General features: G+C 45.9%; 1 protein-coding gene across 1 annotated transcript in view; it reads right to left on the minus strand.

Moving 5' to 3' along the window:
* LOC115127176 (serine/threonine-protein kinase WNK1-like) overlaps positions 1 to 24862 on the minus strand; it is a 214617-nt gene that overhangs the window by 33524 nt on the left and 156231 nt on the right. The window contains 10 exon segments of the mRNA XM_065021325.1: positions 4265 to 4408; positions 4411 to 5495; positions 5906 to 6058; positions 6282 to 6348; positions 6514 to 6624; positions 7228 to 7344; positions 7965 to 8112; positions 8280 to 8359; positions 8821 to 9180; positions 23732 to 23860. Coding sequence (XP_064877397.1) covers positions 4265 to 4408; positions 4411 to 5495; positions 5906 to 6058; positions 6282 to 6348; positions 6514 to 6624; positions 7228 to 7344; positions 7965 to 8112; positions 8280 to 8359; positions 8821 to 9180; positions 23732 to 23860 — 2394 coding nt within the window.

Raw genomic sequence — 24862 nt, forward strand, 5'->3', positions numbered from 1 at the left:
CCGTTAACATATCTCCTCTAGAAGCCGTTAACATATCTCATCTAGAATTAACATATCTCCTCTAGAAGCTGTTAACATATCTCCTCTAGAAGCCGTTAACATATCTCCTCTAGAAGCCGTTAACATATCTCCTCTAGAAGCTGTTAACCATTAACATATCTCCTCTAGAAGCTGTTAACCATTAACATATCTCATCTAGAAGCCGTTAACCATTAACATATCTCCTCTAGAAGCTGTTAACCATTAACATATCTCCTCTAGAAGCTGTTAACCATTAACATATCTCCTCTAGAAGCTGTTAACATATCTCCTCTAGAAGCTGTTAACCATTAACATATCTCCTCTAGAAGCTGTTAACCATTAACATATCTCATCTAGAAGCCGTTAACCATTAACATATCTCCTCTAGAAGCTGTTAACATATCTCCTCTAGAAGCTGTTAACCATTAACATATCTCCTCTAGAAGCTGTTAACCATTAACATATCTCCTCTAGAAGCTGTTAACCATTAACATATCTCATATCTAGAAGCTGTTAACATATCTCCTCTAGAAGCTGTTAACCATTAACATATCTCCTCTAGAAGCTGTTATCCATTAACATATCTCATCTAGAAGCTGTTAACATATCTCCTCTAGAAGCTGTTAACATATCTCCTCTAGAAGCTGTTATCCATTAACATATCTCCTCTAGAAGCTGTTAACCATTAACATATCTCCTCTAGAAGCTGTTAACATATCTCCTCTAGAAGCTGTTAACATATCTCCTCTAGAAGCTGTTAACATATCTCCTCTAGAAGCTGTTAACCATTAACACATCTCATCTAGAAGCTGTTATCATTAACATATCTCCTCTAGAAGCTGTTAACATATCTCCTCTAGAAGCTGTTAACCATTAACATATCTCCTCTAGAAGCCGTTAACATATCTCCTCTAGAAGCCGTTTACATATCTCATCTAGAAGCCGTTAACATATCTCATCTAGAAGCCGTTAACATATCTCATCTAGAAGCCGTTAACATATCTCATCTAGAAGCCGTTAACATAACTCATCTAGAAGCCGTTAACATATCTCATCTAGAAGCCGTTAACATATCTCCTCTAGAAGCCGTTAACATATCTCCTCTAGAAGCCGTTAACATATCTCCTCTAGAAGCCGTTAACATATCTCCTCTAGAAGCCGTTAACATATCTCCTCTAGAAGCCGTTAACATATCTCCTCTAGAAGCCGTTAACATATCTCCTCTAGAAGCCGTTAACATATCTCCTCTAGAAGCTGTTAACCATTAACATATCTCCTCTAGAAGCTGTTAACATATCTCATCTAGAAGCTGCTAACATATCTCCTCTAGAAGCCGTTAACATATCTCCTCTAGAAGCCGTTAACATATCTCCTCTAGAAGCTGTTAACATATCTCCTCTAGAAGCTGTTAACATATCTCCTCTAGAAGCTGTTAACATATCTCCTCTAGAAGCTGTTAACATATCTCCTCTAGAAGCTGTTAACCATTAACACATCTCATCTAGAAGCTGTTATCATTAACATATCTCCTCTAGAAGCTGTTAACATATCTCCTCTAGAAGCTGTTAACCATTAACATATCTCCTCTAGAAGCCGTTAACATATCTCCTCTAGAAGCCGTTAACATATCTCATCTAGAAGCCGTTAACATATCTCATCTAGAAGCCGTTAACCATTAACATATCTCCTCTAGAAGCCGTTAAACATTAACATATCTCCTCTAGAGGCTGTTAACATATCTCCTCTAGAAGCTGTTAACCATTAACATATCTCCTCTAGAAGCTGTTAACCATTAACATATCTCCTCTAGAAGCTGTTAACCATTAACATATCTCATCTAGAAGCCGTTAACCATTAACATATCTCCTCTAGAAGCTGTTAACATATCTCCTCTAGAAGCTGTTAACATATCTCCTCTAGAAGCTGTTAACCATTAACATATCTCCTCTAGAAGCTGTTAACCATTAACATATCTCCTCTAGAAGCTGTTAACCATTAACATATCTCCTCTAGAAGCTGTTAACCATTAACATATCTCCTCTAGAAGCTGTTAACCATTAACATATCTCCTCTAGAAGCTGTTAACCATTAACATATCTCATCTAGAAGCCGTTAACCATTAACATATCTCCTCTAGAAGCTGTTAACATATCTCCTCTAGAAGCTGTTAACCATTAACATATCTCCTCTAGAAGCTGTTAACCATTAACATATCTCCTCTAGAAGCTGTTAACATATCTCCTCTAGAAGCTGTTAACCATTAACATATCTCCTCTAGAAGCTGTTAACCATTAACATATCTCATCTAGAAGCCGTTAACCATTAACATATCTCCTCTAGAAGCTGTTAACATATCTCCTCTAGAAGCTGTTAACCATTAACATATCTCCTCTAGAAGCTGTTAACCATTAACATATCTCCTCTAGAAGCTGTTAACCATTAACATATCTCCTCTAGAAGCTGTTAACATATCTCCTCTAGAAGCTGTTATCCATTAACATATCTCCTCTAGAAGCTGTTAACCATTAACATATCTCCTCTAGAAGCTGTTAACCATTAACATATCTCCTCTAGAAGCTGTTATCCATTAACATATCTCATCTAGAAGCTGTTAACATATCTCCTCTAGAAGCTGTTATCCATTAACATATCTCCTCTAGAAGCTGTTAACCATTAACATATCTCCTCTAGAAGCTGTTAACCATTAACACATCTCATCTAGAAGCTGTTATCATTAACATATCTCCTCTAGAAGCCGTTAACATATCTCCTCTAGAAGCCGTTAACATATCTCCTCTAGAAGCCGTTAACATATCTCATCTAGAAGCCGTTAACATATCTCCTCTAGAAGCCGTTAACATATCTCCTCTAGAAGCCGTTAACATATCTCCTCTAGAAGCCGTTAACATATCTCCTCTAGAAGCCGTTAACATATCTCCTCTAGAAGCCGTTAACATATCTCCTCTAGAAGCCGTTAACATATCTCCTCTAGAAGCCGTTAACATATCTCATCTAGAAGCCGTTAACATATCTCCTCTAGAAGCCGTTAACATATCTCCTCTAGTTAACGTATCTCCTCTAGAAGCCGTTAACGTATCTCCTCTAGAAGCCGTTAACATATCTCATCTAGAAGCCGTTAACATATCTCATCTAGAAGCCGTTAACATATCTCATCTAGAAGCCGTTAACATATCTCATCTAGAAGCCGTTAACATATCTCATCTAGAAGCCGTTAACATATCTCCTCTAGAAGCCGTTAACATATCTCCTCTAGAAGCTGTTAACATATCTCCTCTAGAAGCTGTTAACATATCTCCTCTAGAAGCTGTTAACATATCTCCTCTAGAAGCTGTTAACCATTAACATATCTCCTCTAGAAGCTGTTAACCATTAACATATCTCATCTAGAAGCCGTTAACCATTAACATATCTCCTCTAGAAGCTGTTAACATACCTCCTCTAGAAGCTGTTAACCATTAACATATCTCCTCTAGAAGCTGTTAACCATTAACATATCTCATATCTAGAAGCTGTTAACATATCTCCTCTAGAAGCTGTTAACCATTAACATATCTCCTCTAGAAGCTGTTAACCATTAACATATCTCCTCTAGAAGCTGTTAACATATCTCATCTAGAAGCTGCTAACATATCTCCTCTAGAAGCCGTTAACATATCTCCTCTAGAAGCTGTTAACATATCTCCTCTAGAAGCTGTTAACATATCTCCTCTAGAAGCTGTTAACATATCTCCTCTAGAAGCTGTTAACCATTAACATATCTCATCTAGAAGCTGTGTTTGACAAAACCCTAGAAATGACACCATAACTAGTGGAGGGTTTTAACAACTATATGGTGCGCTACCTGATATCTAGGGGGGATGGACACAGTATAGAATAGAGTTGTTGCCATGCAACAGAAAGCAGAGCAAATGTTCATTCAACAAAATGTTAGGAGACAAAAGCAGTTGATCAAGGAGGTTAACAAAGGCTGTTAAAGGTGGAGTTGGCACAATCACATGTCAATCATTTGACTTGATTTATTTAACTAGGCAATAACTGTGTATGTCAACTATGTAATAATGATGTGTAATTCTCAAAAAGACTACAAATACAAAATGACAAACTTACCTTACACAGAGGTGTCATAAAAATGTGAAATGGTTTACAACATACTGGATGTGTTATAAACAGTGCTCTTCAAGCCACATCTAATAAGCCTCCACATCCATGCTGACTGACTCACCGGTAACCTAGACAGAGGTGCTTTGGCCGGGGTAGTCTGGGTGTAGGTGGAAGGGGTCCCAGCCTGTCCCGGGGTGGTGAGGGGGGTCCCAGAGACATGCCCTGGTCCTGAGGAGGCCAGGGGGAGGCTGGAGGGGGGCAGGGGGTGCCTGTGGAGTTGGGGGTGGATGAGTGGCCGGTTGGGGAAGAGGTTCCCGGGACACCAGTGCCTCCGGCTGGGTCGACAGAGCCATCGGCCTGGGTGGTTCCACCGCCACCCAGGTCCATGAAGAGGGAGCGAAGCTTCTTATCCAGGGCGTGGATGTCATCGATGCCCAGGGCCACCTCACACTCCCCACACTGGGCGTGGGTCTGGTTGGGCATTGTAGCAGGCTGGGGCTGGGTGTGCACCAGGGTGGGCTGGACCACGGGGATGGTGGTGGTGATGGGCTGTAAGGTAGGGACCGTGGCCCCTGGGGCTAGAGAGGCTACAGGCGAGGAGGAAGAAGGGAGCTCTGCACTGGGGTTAGCAATGGAGGGGGCTAGCAGGGGACCTTGGATAGCCGTGGTGGGGACTATGGTAGTGGTGGAAGGGACAGGGAGCTGCTCTGAGCTTCCTCCACTACCACTGCTACAGCTGCTGACCAGGGGGGCCGTGGCAGAATGACAAAGGACTGTAGTGGGTATGGAGGTGGTGGGACCACCAGGGACGGAGCCAGAGGTCTGGGGGAAGGAGGCTGAGGTGGACAGGGTAGTTGTGTTGGGGAGGGTGGGGAGGACAGCAGGGACTGGGGGGGACACAGAGGTGGCTGGGGCAGGGATTGGGGCTGTAACACTAGGTACGGAGGAGACCACGGGTTGGGTCACCGGCAGGGTGAGAGGGGCCTGGGAAAGGAGAGGCTGGGTATCAACAGACTGGAGCTGGGTGGGGATGGGGGCGGTTGCCTGGTGGATGGGCGCAGGTGGAGAGGTGGAGGTGGAGGCTGGAGGGGAGATGGAGACTGGGGGGGGAGGGGAGGTCACAGAGGCCTCAGATGGAACCTGAGGAGCAGAGGCTATAGGAGCAGTGGAGAGGACTGGGATGGTGGTGGTGGTGGCTGCAGCAGGGACCAGGACAGGCAGGGAGGCTATGTGGACGGAGGGAGGAGCGGTGCTGGGCCCTGGGTCGTACTGGCCCTGGTTCTGTCTCATCTCTGAGAAGGCCTGCTGCAGGCTGACCGCTGAGGCCGACTGGGACAGACCCTGACCTGCAGCTACAGCACGGGCAGCCGGGGAGAGAGAAAATGAGGGAGAGATGGGCAGGGAAACAGAGAGAGTGATAGAAAGAGATGTGTCAACACCAAACACCATCACTAAGTAAAACAGTGATGTTAGCCATCACCTTAAAATCAGGTCATAGGACACTAACTAAACTACCGTTACATAGCAACTAGACATTCATAAACATGTGATGTTTTTATTATTAACTTTACAATACAACAACATTCAGTCAGTCACAAGATCAGATGATCCCGGTTTTCAGAAACATCTAAATGTTATTACATTTGGATGCTGAATGCATTATCTTGTTGACTAATAAGATAACTTATTGGTAGGCGGTCACTGTGTGTGTGTGTGTGTGTGTGTGTGTGTGTGTGTGTGTGTGTGCGTGCGCTAAACTCACCGTGAAAGGACTGTGAATCTTGTCTCAGCAGGGCAGAGCCTGCAGCCGCTGAGTCAGCAAAGAACTGGTCCTTGAGTCTGGACTCAGGCACGGGACTGACTATAAACCTCCTGCCTGCAGAGTGGACCACCTGGGCTGCACAGGAAGGGATACCTGGAGATAGATAGAAATGGTAGGGTCACACATAGGGTTAATGCAAAATGGGTGCCTCTATTGAATTCAATACATTTACATTTCTCAGCGAGGGAAAGTTCTATAATTCATGGTACAACAAATTGGACTACAGATGGAAAATTCTCATGCAAAACATGTCTGTCATTTTGTTGTTGTTGTAGGGTACCAATTCCCTGTGTGGACATTGTGTTGGTTGTTTTACCTGGCAACGGTTCAGATATAGCAGGGATCTGTTGCTGCTGGAGGTCACTAACTATCTGGGAAACAATCTGTGACACAAGATGCAGTCAGTCTGAGACAGTACAACAGCCGTTTACAACGATCCATGATGAAGTTACTTAAGCCCATGTACCTGGTATAGAAGGGTTAAGAATGATGCTCTTTCACAGCAACAACATGGAGGAAAAAAAATGAATGGAGAGACGTCACTCTACCTGGGTGTTTCCATCTTTCTCCAGACCCTTCTCGTCAGCCATCTCGATGACCTCACGGACCTGCTCGATGAACGACTCCCTCTCGCTCTCCAGTATAAACAGACTGGTGACCTGTAGTCACACACCAGGAAAGAACAGCCCTCTCAATCACAGTCCTCATTCTTCTCAGAATCTGATGGTTGGATTGATTCATCATTTCAGAACGGATTCATCAAAGTCAAAACACCCAGAAAGTCTGGTGAAATAAAGCCTTTCATTATTACCAGATAAACTCTCTGGACATGCCTGAGACAAATACATACAGCAAGAGAGAGAGAGACAGCGAGAGGGAGAGAGAGAGACAGCGAGAGAGAGCGAGAGAGAGAGAGACAGCGAGAGAGAGTGAGAGAGACAGCGAAAGAGAGAGACAGCGAGAGAGAGAGAGAGAGAGAGAGCAGCGAGAGAGAGAGAGACAGCGAGAGAGAGAGAGACAGCGAGAGGGAGAGACAGCGAAAGGGAGAGACAGCGAAAGGGAGAGACAGCGAAAGGGAGAGACAGCGAGAGAGAGAGCGACAGCGAGAGAGAGAGCGACAGCGAGAGCGACAGCGACAGCGAGAGAGAGAGCGAGAGAGAGAGCGACAGCGAGAGGCGAAGAGAGCGACAGCGAGAGAGAGAGCGACAGCGAGAGAGAAAAGAGGAGGGAGGGAGAGTGCTCGTAATCTTTTCTGTAGTTACCATAATCTGTGCTATTTCCTCTGGGTTATCTCCGTCCAGATCAAACTTAAAAGTCACCATCTTTCTGTTGTGCGTTTCCAACTGGCACTCAGCTACCCTGTCGCCCATGTTGGATATCTGGAATAAACAAAGGAACAGAAGCCAAAATAAGATGTGGATGAAATAAAAAGATGAAAGAGAGCAGCTCTTCAGATTTATCGACGGCCTGTTTGAACGGCTCGGTGTCGTTCTGTCTAACCAGTAGGGCCTAAACGATGCTGTGCCAGGGAACTCAAATAGGCAGGCATCAGTACAGGGCGATACACACCAGAGACAGACATTATTCAGATGCTGTATGCTCCAATTAGAGAACACTTTCCAGGAAAATAAAGCTTATTGAACTGAATGAAAAACAATCTCAGCTGGTGGGAGACAAGAGCACCGAGCACAATGCAACGGCTTGGACAATTAAAAGGTTATGTAAATCAAAGTTGATCATAAGTAGGCCTATAATATATAAACAAAAACAACAGGCTTATTACAGGTGCTAAACACACTACTGAAAAATAATGTTTCATGTAGTATATATCGGTCATTTCCCCTGGGCTGACTCTTACATTTAGTATATATATATATCGGTCATTTCCCCTGGGCTGACTCTTACATTTAGTATATATATATATCGGTCATTTCCCCTGTGCTGACTCTTACATTTAGTATATATATATATCGGTCATTTCCCCTGGGCTGACTCTTACATTTAGTACATTCAACTTTGCTTTGCCAATCTTGTCGGTACGAGAGCGACTCCGTACAGAGCGCCGCTGGTGGCGCTTGATGGAGCGCCCCTCCTGTCTGCCTCCATCGTTTCCATCGCTCAGGCCGGACGCCACGTCAGAGTGACCGCTGAGTGAGACACACAAACACCGTTAAAATTCATGAGAGCGAAGCGTCTAAGCTAATAAAAACTAAATGAAACAATAATGACTAATTATAAAATTAGAGATATCTTTCCCATCTCTTATAAAATCTCAATGTGTATATCTTTACCATCAGTTAAACATGTATCTTACCTCTCCATGGACGAGGGCACTTGTGGTGGTTGTAACTGTGACTGGTCCAATGACAAAGGCTGAGGAGCCGTCTGGGAGGGCTGGAACACAGTACAGGAGAACAGAGGGTCAGAGAACTGTGGGAAACTTGTTTTACAGTAAAGAGAGTGCAAAGTAGTGTGGTCTTTTGGAGATGAAAGGCTTCAGAAGGTATTGAGGTTAAAAAGAGAGGCAGAATATGAGACTTAAAAGCATGTGAGAGTAGCAGTATAAAGGAATAAGAGTCGGCTCTTGTAGGTCTTAGTGTACTAATCCCACCGTAACCAAATGTTTGACAGCATCTATGTTCAGAATGTTTCTTCCACATCTAGCTACTTGTGACCATAAAATATATATGACTAGACACATCCACAACTTCACACAACCAACTCAGGACTCATTTAAATAACAAACATACAGTCAAGGAAACACGCAGACCAGCTATGGTCAAAGAACTACTCTCCATCATCCATACGACCAGGCAGGGGGACATGACGAAGGGGGTTTGGCTGACCACAGGTACCTGGGGCTGGGCATCTCCCGGCGGCTCTGGGGAGGTGCTGGCTACGCTGATGACGGGCACCACAACGACCAGCGGCTGAGTAGGCATCATTTGGGGCGGCATAGGGGAGGCCGGTGGCACCGGCGGTGGATGAGTCACCAGAGTGGGTGCAGATACAGAACCAGGTAGAGGATGAGCCCCAGGAGGCAGAGGTAAGGCTGCAGCTGCTATAGGGCTCTGTGGGGACACCAGGGCTCCCCCAGGGGGTGACGCCGCCCCTTGGGCTGCAGCTGCAGTAACCGGGACCGAGGGCTGATTGAAGGCCATCTGTGCCACAGAGACAAGTCCCACTGAGGAGGGAGGTGGAGCCATACTGCAAGGCTGGGGGCGGGAGGAGGAGAGCAAGGGGCGGGTCAGGTCAGGTTAGGACTGGCTAGGGTAACGAAGGGTCATGGGAACTAGGTTGGAGTGGGCGGATTATGGATGATAGAAATAGTAAGTCCACTTCTATGGGATGGATATTATGTTGGTGGTTGACTAAAGGGTGACTGAAGGAACACAACTCAAGGGGATAAGAGTGTGTATAGTGGGTGTGACAGAATGTAACTGTGCATACAACCACTAAACAAACAAAGTCAACACACAAAGCCACGCACCACAACAACATGCGACCAAACACGATGTGTTTCACAAATGGCATGAAAGCGGATGTCAACCCGAAGGTTCAACTGGTTCAACTGCACTGTGAGAACAAAGCAGTGCTAAGGTGTGGACAGGACTCCTCATGAGGCCCTCTCCACTTAGTGGTACAACACGCCTGCGGTGACATCATGCTGTTGGTCACTAACATGGACTCTAATGGAACAGCCATGATCGTCCATTAGACCTCAATTCACATTTATCGACAAACACAGGAGACACTGAAAGACAGACACTTTTCTACTGGGGCTCAAACAACAACACAAGCCATACTGAGTGAGGACAGCTGATACTAATGGAAATGGACACACGTACAGTCGCACACATAAACACGCTCTACCACCCTAGTGGGGACCAGCACTATAATAACAGCACAGCGAGTGGTACCTGGACCAGAGCTAGCTATAATAACAGCACAGCGAGTGGTACCTGGACCAGAGCTAGCTATAATAACAGCACAGTGAGTGGTACCTGGACCAGAGCTAGCTATAATAACAGCACAGCGAGTGGTACCTGGACCAGAGCTAGCTATAATAACAGCACAGTGAGTGGTACCTGGACCAGAGCTAGCTATAATAACAGCACAGCGAGTGGTACCTGGACCAGAGCTAGCTATAATAACAGCACAGCGAGTGGTACCTGGACCAGAGCTAGCTATAATAACAGCACAGTGAGTGGTACCTGGACCAGAGCTAGCTATAATAACAGCACAGTGAGTGGTACCTGGACCAGAGCTAGCTATAATAACAGCACAGTGAGTGGTACCTGGACCAGAGCTAGCTATAATAACAGCACAGTGAGTGGTACCTGGACCAGAGCTAGCTATAATAACAGCACAGTGAGTGGTACCTGGACCAGAGCTAGCTATAATAACAGCACAGTGAGTGGTACCTGGACCAGAGCTAGCTATAATAACAACACAGCGAGTGGTACCTGGACCAGAGCTAGCTATAATAACAGCACAGTGAGTGGTACCTGGACCAGAGCTAGCTATAATAACAGCACAGCGAGTGGTACCTGGACCAGAGCTAGCTATAATAACAGCACAGTGAGTGGTACCTGGACCAGAGCTAGCTATAATAACAGCACAGTGAGTGGTACCTGGACCAGAGCTAGCTATAATAACAGCACAGTGAGTGGTACCTGGACCAGAGCTAGCTATAATAACAGCACATCGAGTGGTACCTGGACCAGAGCTAGCTATAATAACAGCACATCGAGTGGTACCTGGACCAGAGCTAGCTATAATAACAGCACAGTGAGTGGTACCTGGACCAGAGCTAGCTATAATAACAGCACAGTGAGTGGTACCTGGACCAGAGCTAGCTATAATAACAGCACAGCGAGTGGTACCTGGACCAGAGCTAGCTATAATAACAGCACAGTGAGTGGTACCTGGACCAGAGCTAGCTGGTGTGCCTGGTAGAGATAGTGGAGGTGTTCTAAGCTGGGTGAAGGGGACAAAACAGAAGCGCCCAGCTCACTAGCGCACAGCTGAAGACCACCAACCATGCATGCAGGTAGACCAGGCCAGGGCAGGCAGACCAGACAGACCAGGCCAGGCAGACCAGGCCAGGGCAGGCAGACCAGACAGACAGACCAGGCCAGACCAGGGCAGGCAGACCAGACAGACAGACCAGGCCAGACCAGACAGACCAGGCCAGGCAGACCAGACCAGACAGACCAGGGCAGGCAGACCAAGCAGCATGTCGTAGAAGTGTAGTGAGTGGATGAAAGAGTGAGAAAGTCAATGGAATAAAAACAGAAAGAAAGGATGGAAAACTGAAGTAAGAAATGTGAATGTTAAAATGTGTTAACAAGAAACAGAACAGATTAAACTCCATAGAAACAGAACAGATTAAACTCCATAGAAACAGAACAGATTAAACTCCATAGAAACAGAACAGATTAAACTCCATAGAAACAGAACAGATTAAACTCCATAGAAACAGAACAGATTAAACTCCATAGGAAGAGAATATCAGTATTATTTAAAAGAGATGGTTGTGTAATACTTACCACAATGGACACGAGTTAGTCAACGACGTTGTAGTACTTACTGAATCGGTTTCATAAGGGTTTGGTTTATTTTGACATTGGCTTTTGTGAATGTTTGGTTTATTTTGGCAAAGTTGTTGGACTTTGAAGGCGATGGAAGTTCATGTTTGTACCCACAATGCAGTAAAACTTCACTATAACTAATACCTCTATTCATATGCCTATGCCTGAGAAAAGTAAACTCCTAATTGCGTAACCAATGGCCCTGAAGGTTTTCTATCGATTACTGAATAATTCATGGAGGTTTGGTTTTGTGTTACTGACTTGGTTCAGACCAACTCTGGCAGGCCTTCAGTGGACCCATCCATGGGATTAGGTAAACACACTGGCCTTCAGTGGGCCCGTCCATTGGTTTAGGTAAACACACTGGCCTTCAGTGGACCCATCCATGGGTTTAGGTAAACACACTGGCCTTCAGTGGGCCCATCCATTGGTTTAGGTAAACACACTGGCCTTCAGTGGGCCCATCCATTGGTTTAGGTAAACACACTGGCCTTCAGTGGGCCCATCCATTGGTTTAGGTAAACACACTGGCCTTCAGTGGGCCCATCCATTGGTTTAGGTAAACACACTGGCCTTCAGTGGACCCATCCATGGGATTAGGTAAACACACTGGCCTTCAGTGGACCCATCCATGGGTTTAGGTAAACACACTGGCTCAGGGGGCTGTGCTAAACTCAGCAAAAAAAGAAATGTCCTCTCACTGTCAACTGCGTTTATTTTCAGCCAACTTAACATGTGTAAATATTTGTATGAACATAAGATTCAACAACTGATACATAAACTGAATAAGTTCCACAGACATGTGACTAACAGAAATTGAATAATGTGTCCCTGAACAAAGGGGGGGTCAAAATGAAAAGTAACAGTCAGTATCTGGTGTGGCCACCAACTGCATTAAGTACTGCAGTGCATCTCCTCATGGACTGCACCAGATTTGCCAGTTCTTGCTGTGAGATGTTACCCAACTCTTCCACCATGTCACCTGCAAGTTCCCGGACATTTCTGGGGGGAATGGCCCTATCCCTCACCCTCCGATCCAACAGGTCCCAGACGTGCTCAATGGAATTGAGATCAGGGCTCTTCGCTGGCCATGGCAGAACACTGACATTCCTGTCTTGCAGGAAATCACAAACAGAACGAGCAGTATGGCTGGTGGCATTGTCATGCTGGAGGGTCATGTCAGGATGAGCCTGCAGGAAGGGTACCACATGAGGGAGGAGGATGTCTTCCCTGTAACGCACAGCGTTGAGATTGCCTGCAATGACAACAAGCTCAGTCCGATGCTGCTGTGACACACCGCCCCAGACCGTGACGGACCCTCCGCCTCCAAATCGATCCCACTCCAGAGTACAGGCCTCGGTGTAACGCTCATTCCTTCTGCGATAAACACGAATCCGACCATCACCCCTGGTGAGACAAAACCACGACTCGTCAGTGGAGAGCACTTTTTGCCAGTCCTGTCTGGTCCAGCGACGGTGGGTTTGTGCCCATAGGCGTTGTTGCCGGTGATGTTTGGTGAGGACCTGCCTTTACAACAGGGCTACAAGCCCTCAGTTCATCCTCTCTCAGCCTAATGAGGACAGTCTGATCACTGATGGAGTGATTGTGCGTTCTGAGTGAAACTAGGGCAGTTGTTGTTGCCATCCTGTACCTGTACCCAGGTGTGATGTTCGGATGTACCGATCCTGTGCAGGTGTTGTTACACCTGGTCTGTCACTGCGAGGACGATCAGCTGTCCGTCCTGTCTCCCTGTAGCGCTGTCTTAGGCGTCTCAAAGTAGAGACATGGCCACATCTGCAGTCCTCATGCCTCCTTGCAGCATGCCTAAGGCACGCTCACACAGATGAGTAGGGACCCTGGGCATCTTTCTTTTGGTGTTTTTCAGAGTCAGTAGAAAGGCCTATTTAGTGTTCTAAGTTTCCATAACTGTGACCTTAACTGCCTACCGTCTGTAGGCTTTTACCGTCTGTAGGTTCATTAACTAGCTACCGTCTGTAGGCTTTTACCGTCTGTAGGTTCATTAACTGCCTACCGTCTGTAGGCTTTTACCGTCTGTAGGTTCATTAACTGCCTACAGTCTGTAGGCTTTTACCGTCTGTAGGTTCATTAACTGCCTACCGTCTGTAGGCTTTTACCGTCTGTAGGTTCATTAACTGCCTACCGTCTGTAGGCTTTTACCATCTGTAGGTTCATTAACTGCCTACCGTCTGTAGGCTTTTACCGTCTGTAGGTTCATTAACTGCCTACCGTCTGTAGGTTCATTAACTGCCTACCGTCTGTAGGTTCATTAACTGCCTACCGTCTGTAGGTTCATTAACTGCCTACCGTCTGTAGGTTCATTAACTGCCTACCGTCTGTAGGCTTTTACCGTCTGTAGGTTCATTAACTGCCTACCGTCTGTAGGTTCATTAACTGCCTACCGTCTGTAGGTTCATTAACTGCCTACCGTCTGTAGGCTTTTACCGTCTGTAGGTTCATTAACTGCCTACCGTCTGTAGGCTTTTACCGTCTGTAGGTTCATTAACTGCCTACCGTCTGTAGGTTCATTAACTGCCTACCGTCTGTAGGCTTTTACCGTCTGTAGGTTCATTAACTGCCTACCGTCTGTAGGCTTTTACCGTCTGTAGGTTCACTAACTGCCTACCGTCTGTAGGCTTTTACCGTCTGTAGGTTAATTAACTGCCTACCGTCTGTAGGCTTTTACCATCTGTAGGTTCATTAACTGCCTACCGTCTATAGGTTCATTAACTGCCTACCGTCTGTAGGCTTTTACGGTCTGTAGGTTCATTAACTGCCTACCGTCTGTAGGTTCATTAACTGCCTACCGTCTGTAGGCTTTTACCGTCTGTAGGTTCATTAACTGCCTACCGTCTGTAGGCTTTTACCGTCTGTAGGTTCATTAACTGCCTACCGTCTGTAGGTTCATTAACTGCCTACCGTCTGTAGGCTTTTACCGTCTGTAGGTTCATTAACTGCCTACCGTCTGTAGGCTTTTACCGTCTGTAGGTTCATTAACTGCCTACCGTCTGTAGGTTCATTAACTGCCTACCGTCTGTAGGCTTTTACCGTCTGTAGGTTCATTAACTGCCTACCGTCTGTAGGCTTTTACCGTCTGTAGGTTCATTAACTGCCTACCGTCTGTAGGTTCATTAACTGCCTACCGTCTGTAGGCTTTTACCGTCTGTAGGTTCATTAACTGCCTACCGTCTGTAGGCTTTTACCGTCTGTAGGTTCACTAACTGCCTACCGTCTGTAGGCTTTTACCGTCTGTAGGTTCACTAACTGCCTACCGTCTGTAGGCTTTTACCGTCTGTAGGTTCACTAACTGCCTACCGTCTGTAGGCTTTTACCGTCTGTAGGTTCATTAACTGCCTACCGTCTGTAGGCTTTTACCATCTGTAGGTTCATTAACTGCCTACCGTCTGTAGGCTTTTACCGTCTGTAGGTTCATTAACTGCCTACCGTCTGTAGGCTTTTACCGTCTGTAGGTTCATTAACTGCCTACCGTCTGTAGGCTTTTACCGTCTGTAGGTTCACTAACTGCCTACCGTCTGTAGGCTTTTACCGTCTGTAGGTTCACTAACTGCCTACCGTCTGTAGGCTTTTACCGTCTGTAGGTTCATTAACTGCCTACCGTCTGTAGGCTTTTACCATCTGTAGGTTCATTAACTGCCTACCGTCTGTAGGGCTTTTACCATCTGTAGGTTCATTAACTGCCTACCGTCTGTAGGCTTTTAACATCTGTAGGTTCACTAACTGCCTACCGTCTGTAGGCTTTTACCGTCTGTAGGTTCATTAACTGCCTACCGTCTGTAGGCTTTTACCGTCTGTAGGTTCATTAACTGCCTACCGTCTGTAGGTTCATTAACTGCCTACCGTCTGTAGGCTTTTACCGTCTGTAGGTTCATTAACTGCCTACCGTCTGTAGGCTTTTACCGTCTGTAGGTTCACTAACTGCCTACCGTCTGTAGGCTTTTACCGTCTGTAGGTTCACTAACTGCCTACCGTCTGTAGGCTTTTACCGTCTGTAGGTTCACTAACTGCCTACCGTCTGTAGGCTTTTACCGTCTGTAGGTTCATTAACTGCCTACCGTCTGTAGGCTTTTACCATCTGTAGGTTCATTAACTGCCTACCGTCTGTAGGCGTTTACCATCTGTAGGTTCATTAACTGCCTACCGTCTGTAGGCTTTTACCATCTGTAGGTTCACTAACTGCCTACCGTCTGTAGGCTTTTACCATCTGTAGGTTCACTAACTGCCTACCGTCTGTAGGCTTTTACCGTCTGTAGGTTAATTAACTGCCTACCGTCTGTAGGCTTTTACCATCTGTAGGTTCATTAACTGCCTACCGTCTATAGGTTCATTAACTGCCTACCGTCTGTAGGCTTTTACGGTCTGTAGGTTCATTAACTGCCTACCGTCTGTAGGTTCATTAACTGCCTACCGTCTGTAGGCTTTTACCGTCTGTAGGTTCATTAACTGCCTACCGTCTGTAGGCTTTTACCGTCTGTAGGTTCATTAACTGCCTACCGTCTGTAGGTTCATTAACTGCCTACCGTCTGTAGGCTTTTACCGTCTGTAGGTTCATTAACTGCCTACCGTCTGTAGGCTTTTACCGTCTGTAGGTTCATTAACTGCCTACCGTCTGTAGGTTCATTAACTGCCTACCGTCTGTAGGCTTTTACCGTCTGTAGGTTCATTAACTGCCTACCGTCTGTAGGCTTTTACCGTCTGTAGGTTCATTAACTGCCTACCGTCTGTAGGTTCATTAACTGCCTACCGTCTGTAGGCTTTTACCGTCTGTAGGTTCATTAACTGCCTACCGTCTGTAGGCTTTTACCGTCTGTAGGTTCACTAACTGCCTACCGTCTGTAGGCTTTTACCGTCTGTAGGTTCACTAACTGCCTACCGTCTGTAGGCTTTTACCGTCTGTAGGTTCACTAACTGCCTACCGTCTGTAGGCTTTTACCGTCTGTAGGTTCATTAACTGCCTACCGTCTGTAGGCTTTTACCATCTGTAGGTTCATTAACTGCCTACCGTCTGTAGGCTTTTACCGTCTGTAGGTTCATTAACTGCCTACCGTCTGTAGGCTTTTACCGTCTGTAGGTTCATTAACTGCCTACCGTCTGTAGGCTTTTACCGTCTGTAGGTTCACTAACTGCCTACCGTCTGTAGGCTTTTACCGTCTGTAGGTTCACTAACTGCCTACCGTCTGTAGGCTTTTACCGTCTGTAGGTTCATTAACTGCCTACCGTCTGTAGGCTTTTACCATCTGTAGGTTCATTAACTGCCTACCGTCTGTAGGGCTTTTACCATCTGTAGGTTCATTAACTGCCTACCGTCTGTAGGCTTTTAACATCTGTAGGTTCACTAACTGCCTACCGTCTGTAGGCTTTTACCGTCTGTAGGTTCATTAACTGCCTACCGTCTGTAGGCTTTTACCGTCTGTAGGTTCATTAACTGCCTACCGTCTGTAGGTTCATTAACTGCCTACCGTCTGTAGGCTTTTACCGTCTGTAGGTTCATTAACTGCCTACCGTCTGTAGGCTTTTACCGTCTGTAGGTTCACTAACTGCCTACCGTCTGTAGGCTTTTACCGTCTGTAGGTTCACTAACTGCCTACCGTCTGTAGGCTTTTACCGTCTGTAGGTTCACTAACTGCCTACCGTCTGTAGGCTTTTACCGTCTGTAGGTTCATTAACTGCCTACCGTCTGTAGGCTTTTACCATCTGTAGGTTCATTAACTGCCTACCGTCTGTAGGCTTTTACCGTCTGTAGGTTCATTAACTGCCTACCGTCTGTAGGCTTTTACCGTCTGTAGGTTCATTAACTGCCTACCGTCTGTAGGCTTTTACCGTCTGTAGGTTCACTAACTGCCTACCGTCTGTAGGCTTTTACCGTCTGTAGGTTCACTAACTGCCTACCGTCTGTAGGCTTTTACCGTCTGTAGGTTCACTAACTGCCTACCGTCTGTAGGCTTTTACCGTCTGTAGGTTCACTAACTGCCTACCGTCTGTAGGCTTTTACCGTCTGTAGGTTCACTAACTGCCTACCGTCTGTAGGCTTTTACCGTCTGTAGGTTCATTAACTGCCTACCGTCTGTAGGCTTTTACCGTCTGTAGGTTCATTAACTGCCTACCGTCTGTAGGCTTTTACCATCTGTAGGTTCATTAACTGCCTACCGTCTGTAGGCTTTTACCGTCTGTAGGTTCATTAACTGCCTACCGTCTGTAGGCTTTTACCGTCTGTAGGTTCATTAACTGCCTACCGTCTGTAGGCTTTTACCGTCTGTAGGTTCACTAACTGCCTACCGTCTGTAGGCTTTTACCGTCTGTAGGTTCATTAACTGCCTACCGTCTGTGGCTTTTACCATCTGTAGGTTCATTAACTGCCTACCGTCTGTAGGCTTTTACCGTCTGTAGGTTCATTAACTGCCTACCGTCTGTAGGCTTTTACCGTCTGTAGGTTCACTAACTGCCTACCGTCTGTAGGCTTTTACCGTCTGTAGGTTCACTAACTGCCTACCGTCTGTAGGCTTTTACCGTCTGTAGGTTCACTAACTGCCTACCGTCTGTAGGCTTTTACCGTCTGTAGGTTCATTAACTGCCTACCGTCTGTAGGCTTTTACCATCTGTAGATTCATTAACTGCCTACCGTCTGTAGGCTTTTACCATCTGTAGGTTCATTAACTGCCTACCGCCTGTAGGCTTTTACCATCTGTAGGTTCACTAACTGCCTACCGTCTGTAGGCTTTTACCGTCTGTAGGTTAATTAACTGCCTACCGTCTGTAGGCTTTTACAATCTGTAGGTTCATTAACTGCCTACCGTCTATAGGTTCATTAACTGCCTACTGTCTGTAGGCTTTTACCATCTGTAGGTTCACTAACTGCCTACCGTCTGTAGGCTTTTACCGTCTGTAGGTTAATTAACTGCCTACCGTCTGTAGGCTTTTACCATCTGTAGGTTCATTAACTGCCTACCGTCTGTAGGTTCATTAACTGCCTACCGTCTGTAGGTTCATTAACTGCCTACCGTCTGTAGGCTTTTACCGTCTGTAGGTTCATTAACTGCCTACCGTAGGCTGTCTGTAGGTCTTTACCGTCTGGTTCATTAACTGCCTACCGTCTGTAGGTTCATTAACTGCCTACCGTCTGTAGGCTTTTACCGTCTGTAGGTTCATTAACTGCCTACCGTCTGTAGGCTTTTACCGTCTGTAGGTTCATTAACTGCCTACCGTCTGTAGGTTCATTAACTGCCTACCGTCTGTAGGCTTTTACCGTCTGTAGGTTCATTAACTGCCTACCGTCTGTAGGCTTTTACCGTCTGTAGGTTCATTAACTGCCTACCGTCTGTAGGTTCATTAACTGCCTACCGTCTGTAGGCTTTTACCGTCTGTAGGTTCATTAACTGCCTACCGTCTGTAGGCTTTTACCGTCTGTAGGTTCACTAACTGCCTACCGTCTGTAGGCTTTTACCGTCTGTAGGTTCACTAACTGCCTACCGTCTGTAGGCTTTTACCGTCTGTAGGTTCACTAACTGCCTACCGTCTGTAGGCTTTTACCGTCTGTAGGTTCATTAACTGCCTACCGTCTGTAGGCTTTTACCATCTGTAGGTTCATTAACTGCCTACCGTCTGTAGGCTTTTACCGTCTGTAGGTTCATTAACTGCCTACCGTCTGTAGGCTTTTACCGTCTGTAGGTTCATTAACTGCCTACCGTCTGTAGGCTTTTACCGTCTGTAGGTTCACTAACTGCCTACCGTCTGTAGGCTTTTACCGTCTGTAGGTTCACTAACTGCCTACCGTCTGTAGGCTTTTACCGTCTGTAGGTTCATTAACTGCCTACCGTCTGTAGGCTTTTACCATCTGTAGGTTCATTAACTGCCTACCGTCTGTAGGGCTTTTACCATCTGTAGGTTCATTAACTGCCTACCGTCTGTAGGCTTTTAACATCTGTAGGTTCACTAACTGCCTACCGTCTGTAGGCTTTTACCGTCTGTAGGTTCATTAACTGCCTACCGTCTGTAGGCTTTTACCGTCTGTAGGTTCATTAACTGCCTACCGTCTGTAGGTTCATTAACTGCCTACCGTCTGTAGGCTTTTACCGTCTGTAGGTTCATTAACTGCCTACCGTCTGTAGGCTTTTACCGTCTGTAGGTTCACTAACTGCCTACCGTCTGTAGGCTTTTACCGTCTGTAGGTTCACTAACTGCCTACCGTCTGTAGGCTTTTACCGTCTGTAGGTTCACTAACTGCCTACCGTCTGTAGGCTTTTATCTGTAGGTTCATTAACTGCCTACCGTCTGTAGGCTTTTACCATCTGTAGGTTCATTAACTGCCTACCGTCTGTAGGCTTTTACCGTCTGTAGGTTCATTAACTGCCTACCGTCTGTAGGCTTTTACCGTCTGTAGGTTCATTAACTGCCTACCGTCTGTAGGCTTTTACCGTCTGTAGGTTCACTAACTGCCTACCGTCTGTAGGCTTTTACCGTCTGTAGGTTCACTAACTGCCTACCGTCTGTAGGCTTTTACCGTCTGTAGGTTCACTAACTGCCTACCGTCTGTAGGCTTTTACCGTCTGTAGGTTCACTAACTGCCTACCGTCTGTAGGCTTTTACCGTCTGTAGGTTCACTAACTGCCTACCGTCTGTAGGCTTTTACCGTCTGTAGGTTCATTAACTGCCTACCGTCTGTAGGCTTTTACCGTCTGTAGGTTCATTAACTGCCTACCGTCTGTAGGCTTTTACCATCTGTAGGTTCATTAACTGCCTACCGTCTGTAGGCTTTTACCGTCTGTAGGTTCATTAACTGCCTACCGTCTGTAGGCTTTTACCGTCTGTAGGTTCATTAACTGCCTACCGTCTGTAGGCTTTTACCGTCTGTAGGTTCACTAACTGCCTACCGTCTGTAGGCTTTTACCGTCTGTAGGTTCATTAACTGCCTACCGTCTGTAGGCTTTTACCATCTGTAGGTTCATTAACTGCCTACCGTCTGTAGGCTTTTACCGTCTGTAGGTTCATTAACTGCCTACCGTCTGTAGGCTTTTACCGTCTGTAGGTTCACTAACTGCCTACCGTCTGTAGGCTTTTACCGTCTGTAGGTTCACTAACTGCCTACCGTCTGTAGGCTTTTACCGTCTGTAGGTTCACTAACTGCCTACCGTCTGTAGGCTTTTACCGTCTGTAGGTTCATTAACTGCCTACCGTCTGTAGGCTTTTACCATCTGTAGATTCATTAACTGCCTACCGTCTGTAGGCTTTTACCATCTGTAGGTTCATTAACTGCCTACCGCCTGTAGGCTTTTACCATCTGTAGGTTCACTAACTGCCTACCGTCTGTAGGCTTTTACCGTCTGTAGGTTAATTAACTGCCTACCGTCTGTAGGCTTTTACAATCTGTAGGTTCATTAACTGCCTACCGTCTATAGGTTCATTAACTGCCTACTGTCTGTAGGCTTTTACCATCTGTAGGTTCACTAACTGCCTACCGTCTGTAGGCTTTTACCGTCTGTAGGTTAATTAACTGCCTACCGTCTGTAGGCTTTTACCATCTGTAGGTTCATTAACTGCCTACCGTCTGTAGGTTAATTAACTGCCTACCATCTGTAGGTTCATTAACTGCCTACCGTCTATAGGTTCATTAACTGCCTACCGTCTGTAGGCTTTTACCATCTGTAGGTTCATTAACTGCCTACCGTCTGTAGGCTTTTACCGTCTGTAGGTTCATTAACTGCCTACCGTCTGTAAGCTTTTACCGTCTGTAGGTTCATTAACTGCCTACCGTCTGTAGGCTTTTACCGTCTGTAGGTTCATTAACTGCCTACCGTCTGTAGGCTTTTACCATCTGTAGGTTCATTAACTGCCTACCGTCTGTAGGCTTTTACCGTCTGTAGGTTCACTAACTGCCTACCGTCTGTAGGCTTTTACCGTCTGTAGGTTCACTAACTGCCTACCGTCTGTAGGCTTTTACCGTCTGTAGGTTCACTAACTGCCTACCGTCTGTAGGCTTTTACCGTCTGTAGGTTCATTAACTGCCTACCGTCTGTAGGCTTTTACCGTCTGTAGGTTCATTAACTGCCTACCGTCTGTAGGCTTTTACCATCTGTAGGTTCATTAACTGCCTACCGTCTGTAGGCTTTTACCGTCTGTAGGTTCATTAACTGCCTACCGTCTGTAGGCTTTTACCGTCTGTAGGTTCATTAACTGCCTACCGTCTGTAGGCTTTTACCGTCTGTAGGTTCACTAACTGCCTACCGTCTGTAGGCTTTTACCGTCTGTAGGTTCATTAACTGCCTACCGTCTGTAGGCTTTTACCATCTGTAGGTTCATTAACTGCCTACCGTCTGTAGGCTTTTACCGTCTGTAGGTTCATTAACTGCCTACCGTCTGTAGGCTTTTACCGTCTGTAGGTTCACTAACTGCCTACCGTCTGTAGGCTTTTACCGTCTGTATGTTCACTAACTGCCTACCGTCTGTAGGCTTTTACCGTCTGTAGGTTCACTAACTGCCTACCGTCTGTAGGCTTTTACCGTCTGTAGGTTCATTAACTGCCTACCGTCTGTAGGCTTTTACCATCTGTAGATTCATTAACTGCCTACCGTCTGTAGGCTTTTACCATCTGTAGGTTCATTAACTGCCTACCGCCTGTAGGCTTTTACCATCTGTAGGTTCACTAACTGCCTACCGTCTGTAGGCTTTTACCGTCTGTAGGTTAATTAACTGCCTACCGTCTGTAGGCTTTTACAATCTGTAGGTTCATTAACTGCCTACCGTCTATAGGTTCATTAACTGCCTACTGTCTGTAGGCTTTTACCATCTGTAGGTTCACTAACTGCCTACCGTCTGTAGGCTTTTACCGTCTGTAGGTTAATTAACTGCCTACCGTCTGTAGGCTTTTACCATCTGTAGGTTCATTAACTGCCTACCGTCTGTAGGTTAATTAACTGCCTACCATCTGTAGGTTCATTAACTGCCTACCGTCTATAGGTTCATTAACTGCCTACCGTCTGTAGGCTTTTACCATCTGTAGGTTCATTAACTGCCTACCGTCTGTAGGCTTTTACCGTCTGTAGGTTCATTAACTGCCTACCGTCTGTAAGCTTTTACCGTCTGTAGGTTCATTAACTGCCTACCGTCTGTAGGCTTTTACCGTCTGTAGGTTCATTAACTGCCTACCGTCTGTAGGCTTTTACCATCTGTAGGTTCATTAACTGCCTACCGTCTGTAGGCTTTTACCGTCTGTAGGTTCACTAACTGCCTACCGTCTGTAGGCTTTTACCGTCTGTAGGTTCACTAACTGCCTACCGTCTGTAGGCTTTTACCGTCTGTAGGTTCATTAACTGCCTACCGTCTGTAGGCTTTTACCATCTGTAGATTCATTAACTGCCTACCGTCTGTAGGCTTTTACCATCTGTAGGTTCATTAACTGCCTACCGCCTGTAGGCTTTTACCATCTGTAGGTTCACTAACTGCCTACCGTCTGTAGGCTTTTACCGTCTGTAGGTTAATTAACTGCCTACCGTCTGTAGGCTTTTACAATCTGTAGGTTCATTAACTGCCTACCATCTATAGGTTCATTAACTGCCTACTGTCTGTAGGCTTTTACCATCTGTAGGTTCACTAACTGCCTACCGTCTGTAGGCTTTTACCGTCTGTAGGTTAATTAACTGCCTACCGTCTGTAGGCTTTTACCATCTGTAGGTTCATTAACTGCCTACCGTCTGTAGGCTTTTACCGTCTGTAGGTTCATTAACTGCCTACCGTCTGTAGGCTTTTACCGTCTGTAGGTTCATTAACTGCCTACCGCCTGTAGGGTCATTGAACAAGCATGGGGAAACAGTGCCCTTTAAACCCTTTACAATGAAGATCTGTGAAGTTATTTGGATTTTTACAAATCATCCTTGAAAGACAGTCCTGAAAAAGGGACATTTCTTTTTTTGCTGAGTTTATATGTGGGCTTGTGTAAAATGTGTCTGTATGAATGCATACAGTATCTGACGGAATATAAATGCATGAGTCTGTTACCTGTTTGGTTTTGGGGACCCTCACTCTAACTTGATTAAGGTGTGTGTGTGTGTGTGTGTGTGTGTGATATGAAATGTGTGCACAGAGTGTAGTTAAGTGTCAGTGTTTGCATGTGCACTCTGTGTGTATGTATGTGTTGGTCCCTTACCTGTGTGGGCTGTGGTCCAGGGGGCAGCTGGGTCTGAGAGGGGCTCTGTACCACGGTGCTGCCTGCCTGCTGCTGGGGCTGAGAGACCATGGGCTGGGAGGTGGGGGGGAGAGAGGCCTGCAGGGGGGTCTGGAGGAGAGAGGGAGAGAGAGAGAGTCAACTCATGACTAGACCTACATGGCAAAGTTAAAAAGGGACAGTTGACTAAGTTTGTCAGATGTTTTTGACCTCAAAAGTCTGTTGAGATGAGTCTATGCCCCACACCAGCCTCAATCCCACAGATGGAAAAGATAAGCAAAAATATCTGCAAACATAGCAAACTTTGAGTGAACTGTCTCTTTAAGACCATATGCGTACTTGACACATATCAGTAGAGTTTCAAAGCAAAAAACACCCCCATTAATCTCACTGTAATTAAACAGTTGAACCTATCAATAAAATCTAATTATGCTAATTTGATGTTTTTTTTCTTCTTTTTTCCCCCCCGTTATTTTACCAGGTAAGTTGACTGAGAACACGTTCTCATTTGCAGCAACGACCTGGGGAATAGTTACAGGGGAGAGGAGGGGGATGAATGAGCCAATTGTAAACTGGGGATTATTAGGTGACCGTGATGGTTTGAGGGCCAGATTGGGAATTTAGCCAGGACACCGGGGTTAACACCCCTACTCTTACGATAAGTGCCATGGGATCTTTAATGACCTCAGAGAGTCAGGACAACCCGTTTAACGTCCCATCCGAAAGACAGCACCCAACACATGATACAATTTGCCTTGGGGCCAAACATTCCCATCGATTGCAAAAACATTTCTCTGGCGGCCAACTTACCTTGTGACTTGATGAAAAGCAATGACACACAGGCTTAACCTACAGGCCATCTTATTAACATATTCTATAGGCCGGAACGGTCCAGTACAGAGAACCGGCAAAAGAAAGCAGGGGTACGGCGTACCGTTAAAACGGGAGTCTATCACAATAGTTAAAAAACACAGTGTAATAAGCCTACGGTTTTCTTGGAATCTATCTATCATGTCAGTCACATAAAAAATGAGCCAATAGACTCCAAAATGTAGAGTGGTTCATTTTAATAAGGCAGAGATGATTGGCCGAGACCATGACGCGGGTGGACAG

Source organism: Oncorhynchus nerka, linkage group LG8 (assembly GCF_034236695.1).
Source record: "Oncorhynchus nerka isolate Pitt River linkage group LG8, Oner_Uvic_2.0, whole genome shotgun sequence".
Lineage (NCBI taxonomy): Eukaryota > Metazoa > Chordata > Actinopteri > Salmoniformes > Salmonidae > Oncorhynchus > Oncorhynchus nerka.